The sequence below is a fragment of the Meleagris gallopavo genome, chromosome 27 (assembly GCF_000146605.3).
Source record: "Meleagris gallopavo isolate NT-WF06-2002-E0010 breed Aviagen turkey brand Nicholas breeding stock chromosome 27, Turkey_5.1, whole genome shotgun sequence".
Classification (NCBI taxonomy): Eukaryota; Metazoa; Chordata; class Aves; order Galliformes; family Phasianidae; genus Meleagris; species Meleagris gallopavo.
The window spans coordinates 867,211-871,443 of record NC_015037.2 but is presented as its reverse complement, the minus strand read 5'-3'; the positions used below and the strand labels follow the sequence as shown (position 1 = coordinate 871,443).

At 55.7% G+C, this 4,233-nt stretch overlaps 1 protein-coding gene across 1 annotated transcript; it reads left to right on the top strand.

Moving 5' to 3' along the window:
* The first annotated feature begins 823 nt into the window (after positions 1 to 823).
* On the top strand, positions 824 to 3,944 carry MCL1 (MCL1 apoptosis regulator, BCL2 family member). The gene is made up of 2 exons (XM_010723922.3): positions 824 to 1,981; positions 2,399 to 3,944. The coding sequence occupies exons 1-2, from the start codon at positions 1,580 to 1,582 to the stop codon at positions 2,513 to 2,515; spliced, it is 519 nt and encodes a 172-aa protein (XP_010722224.1). The 5' UTR covers positions 824 to 1,579; the 3' UTR covers positions 2,516 to 3,944.
* The last annotated feature ends 289 nt before the right edge of the window (positions 3,945 to 4,233 follow it).

The following is a 4,233-nucleotide window of genomic DNA, read 5'->3' as shown; positions in this document are numbered from 1 at the left end:
GGCTCCCCGGTGTGGTATGAGGGTTTTGGGGCTCCCCGGTGTGGTATGAGGGTTTGGGGCTCCCCGGTGTGGTATGAGGGGTTTTGGGGGCTCCCCGGTGTGGTTTGAGGGGTTTGGGGTTCACATTGCTGCCATACAAAGGAGCTTGAGGCTGCCTTGCTGCAGGCTTTGGGGCTCCCTCTTGGTGCTGTACGGAGAGGTTGGGGTTTGGAGGAAGTTTGGGGTCTCCTCGCTGAGAGGAGGGTTCAGAATTCCTCTAAAGCAGTGGGGAGTTCTGGAGTTGCCCCGCTGAGGGGGTTGGGGGCTCTCCTGCTGCTGTATTACAGCTTTTCGGGGCTTCTAAAGCTGAGGGAGCTCTGGGGCTGCACTGCTGTGGGGTTTGGGGCTGGGCCATGAGATCGGGTCCCTGCAGCTCTGACTCAGGTAGGAGACCCCCCACCCCCCTCAGCCCTCAGCTTGTAGTATGGCTGCTTTAAGATGCTGATCCTGACCGGTCCTAAAATAGCCCCGGTGCCTGGGCTGGGCTGAGCAGATGGGGTGGTTGGGGAGGCTGTAGGTTTGGATGTGCTGGAATGGACTGGAAGGGAGAACCGGCCATTTTAGGCTGGTCTTATGTAACTTGGAAGTGAGTCCTTGGGGGCCGGTGAGAGCCAACCATTTTGGGTTGAATTGGTGTCATTCAGAACTGAATCCTTGGGGACCAGCGGGAACTGACCATTTTTGGCTGTTTTTGTGTAACTTGGAAGCAGCTCCTTTTGAGGGTGGGGTGGGGGGAGGGGAGGGAACAGTGAGAACCAACCGTTTTGGCTTGGTTTTATGTATTTCCAAGGCCAGCCCTTGGGGACCAGCAGGAACTGACCCTTTTTGGCTATTTTTGTGTAACTCGGAAGTGACTCCTTGGCGGGGGGGGAAGGGGACCAGTGAGAACCAACATTCTTGGCTTGGTTTTTTGTAATTCCAAGGCCAGCCCATGGGGTCCTGCAGGATGTGACCGTTTTGGGTTGGATTTGTGTAACTCAGAAGTGATTCCTTGGGCTCTGTTGGGAGCATCTGCTGCCAGGTCAGGGCACAGAGGGGCAGTGTTGGCATCCCTCCCCCCCCCAAGCCAGTTTGTGGTGAACACCTTCCATGTTCGAGTTTGTTTGTTTGTTTGTTGTTTTTTTCTTCTAAATGCAAAGGGATTCAGTTTGTTCCTCGCTTCCTGCATTGCACTGTTTGGAAAAGTCCAGGGGTTAACTGCCCTGCCCCAATTAAATTGGAGGGTGTGCTGCTGAACGAGCTGAGCTCAGGGTGTGCAGATTGACCCAAGCTGCTGTTAGCAACTGAGGCTTCTGCAGAGCTGGCAGCTCTGTGTACAGAGGAGGAACTGACTTCTGGGAGGCTTCCTCTTGGTTTGAGCAATAACAAGCAGTGCCTTTCAGTTTCGTAAAGACTTGTCTTGTTGCTTATTCATGAGGGGGCACTGTGGGTCAGGCTGTTCCAGGTGGCTGCTCAGAGGCAGGGCTGCCAGGCTGCTCCCGGCCTCCTGCTGCCCTCCAGGCTCCCCAGGGTCCTCAGAGATCTCAGTGGGCAGCATGGGATGGAGGTGGGGTCCCTGCTCTGCTCATTCTGTGGCAGGGCCTGCAGCAGCAGCTGCTCTGTCACAGCTTTCAGACCCCAGGTACAGAGGCTGTGTCCTCTCACTGGTGGCTTGGCATGGCTCAGCCCGTCTCTAAGCTGGAATCTCTTTTCAGGAATGCTTCGGAAGCTGGAAATCAAAAAAGAAGAAGATCTGCAGGCGGTGTGTGAGGTGGCTGCTCACGTTTTCAGTGATGGAGTAACAAACTGGGGCCGAGTTGTCACACTCATCTCATTTGGTGCCTTCGTTGCAAAACACCTGAAAAGCATCAACCAAGAGAAATGCATCAGCTCGCTGGCGGGGATCATCACAGACGCTTTGGTCTCATCCAAGCGCGAGTGGCTGATGAGCCAGGGAGGCTGGGTGAGTCACTGCCCACCACGAGGCTTTCGGAACGATTCAGTGTTTCCCATTTCCGTAACCCACTGGGTGTCAGCTGCCTGTGTCAGCGAAGTGCAGATGAGTCACTGTTCCAGTTAAAACCACTATCTGAAAGCACCTAGCCAGTGGCATGCAGAGCATTTGACCCAGCTGCTTGAAGCAGCCTTTGGCCCAAAAAAAACACATGCGCCCCTGCCTGCTAAGGAAGTGGTGGCATCCCTAAAGCAAAACATATTGGGGTGCCCCAAGCTCGCCTGCAGTTGTGTGGCTGCCAGGCGTTGGGCTGTGGCTGCAGCAGGTCTCCAGGAGCTGTGAGGTGAGGAACCCATCGCTCTTGGTTGCTCCTTCCCATGGAAAGAGGCGGCTGGCACAGGAATAACTGCCTCTTCTTTCTCTTAGGAGGGCTTTGTCGACTTCTTCCGAGTTGAGGACCTGGAAAGCAGCATCAGGAATGTGCTGATGGCCTTTGCAGGAGTGGCCGGCCTGGGGGCGAGCTTGGCCTACATGATCCGGTGAGCTGCAGTGCTGCAGAGGGGCAGAGCTCAGGGCGGACCAACTCCACTGGGAGCTGGCGAGCCGATCACCTCCTCCTGTGCATATTGATGCAGCTAGACTTGTGTTGATCCCAGGAGAATATCTAGGCATCCCCTGAGCAATTCTTTCCAAAGAAAGAGGGTATGCTCCACTCAGATTGTGGGTACCAATGAGGATTTATTGCTTTGGGAACAGAAAGTGGAGGAGTTGACTGATACTCTGCTTCGTTCAAGAGCATGAGGAGAGAAGGGCAAAGTGGACAGCTTCAGTTTTATCCCGGAGGAAACAGACCTATTTCGTGAGCCAGTGTGCACCAGCAGCTCCTGCCTGGACTGATCCTCGTGGCTTTGGTGTGGCAGCTGTTGCGGAGCCGATGCTTCAGAGCTGTGGTTGTGGGTTTTTGGAAATGGTGTCTTCAGCTGCCACGCCGCTGCCTGAACTCACAGCTCTGCTGTCGCAGCTTTAGGCAGCGGTGCTGTGCAAGGCTGAGGCGTGCAGCCCGTGCTGGAACTCGGGGTGATTTCTGTCCCCTGCCTTCCAGCAGGGTTTGCTCAGGCCGCGGGCGGCCCTGTGAGCAGTCCTGCAGTTTGAGCTGGCACTGTGGGAACCGCAGCCAGCTGCAGCCCGGCAGAGCCGGCCCGTCTGACTGCTCTCACCGCCCTGCCACGCCAGCAGTTTAAAAATAGGGAGTACATTTGTAAGTAGGTAAAACCCCACACAGGGCGGGGAGGCTGCAGAGAGCCTGCAAATATCTGTACAGCTGCAGAATGTGTGCATCTTGACAGAGCTACCGACACAAAAGCGAAGGTTGAATGTGGTTGAGCTGCTGATGGATTTGCTGTACTTCATCCCTTGCGTGGAGTTTTTGTAGCAAAGCTTCTGTGGTGGCTTTGAGCAAACCTTTCACTGTGCTCGAGCAGAAGTGCCAGGGACTGTAGTGGGGATCGGTGGCTGCTGCACTCACTGCCTGCTGGCAGCAGCTGACACTGCTGTTTATTTTTAATCTTTTTGGTTTTCCGAGCTCTTGCAGTTAGGAGGTTGTGGAAGTTGGTGTTGGTTACTTCCTTCTCTTCCCCTTTAATTTTGACTCCGTAAGCAGTGAGCACAGCAAAGCTGATACTTGAATGTAAGCGTTCTGCAGCTGTGTAGAACTCAGTGCCTCGGCTCTGCAGCTCGTGCCAACCCCAAGCACAGCACCCAGCCCTGGGCTCCTCGTGGGCTTTGGGCTGTGCTGTGGTTGGGGCTGAGGACCCCTGCAGAACGGGGCTGAGCGTGGTGAGGAACCCGCCCAACTGCAGCCCAAGCAATGCCCAGTGGGAAGAAAGCTAAAGCTAAAGGCAGGGCTGTTGTGTGGCCTGCCTGGGTGCTGGAGAAGCACTTAGTTTTGTCAATAAATGTCTCCTGTTCTCAATGGCTAGCACAAAATTTCCTGTAGCAGGATGGGGAGCTGAAGGCTCAGCTGTGAGCACCCCAGCCCTGTGCTGCTGCTGCTGCTGCCTGCCTCTGCACTTTGGCCGTGGCTGAAACCCCAACTGCTGCCTCTCGGTTTCAATTCCTGTGAAGCTGAAGAAGGAGGAAGCGAGCGGGGCAGCGGGGCTGTGGGGAAGTCCCTCATCCACGGTGGGATTCCCCCCCCCGTGGGCACCCGTTGCCTGCGCACACCTCATTGCTCCGTCCCCCAGCTGCGGGCTGCTCTCCCC

Excerpts from the sequence above, each read along its gene's own strand:
- MCL1 (XM_010723922.3), top strand. The coding sequence starts at position 1,580 with ATGGAGGTGGGGTCCCTGCTCTGCTCATTCTGTGGCAGGGCCTGCAGC. Across the intron at positions 1,982-2,398 it reads TGATGAGCCAGGGAGGCTGG|GAGGGCTTTGTCGACTTCTT; the intron begins GTGAGTCACTGC and ends TCTTTCTCTTAG.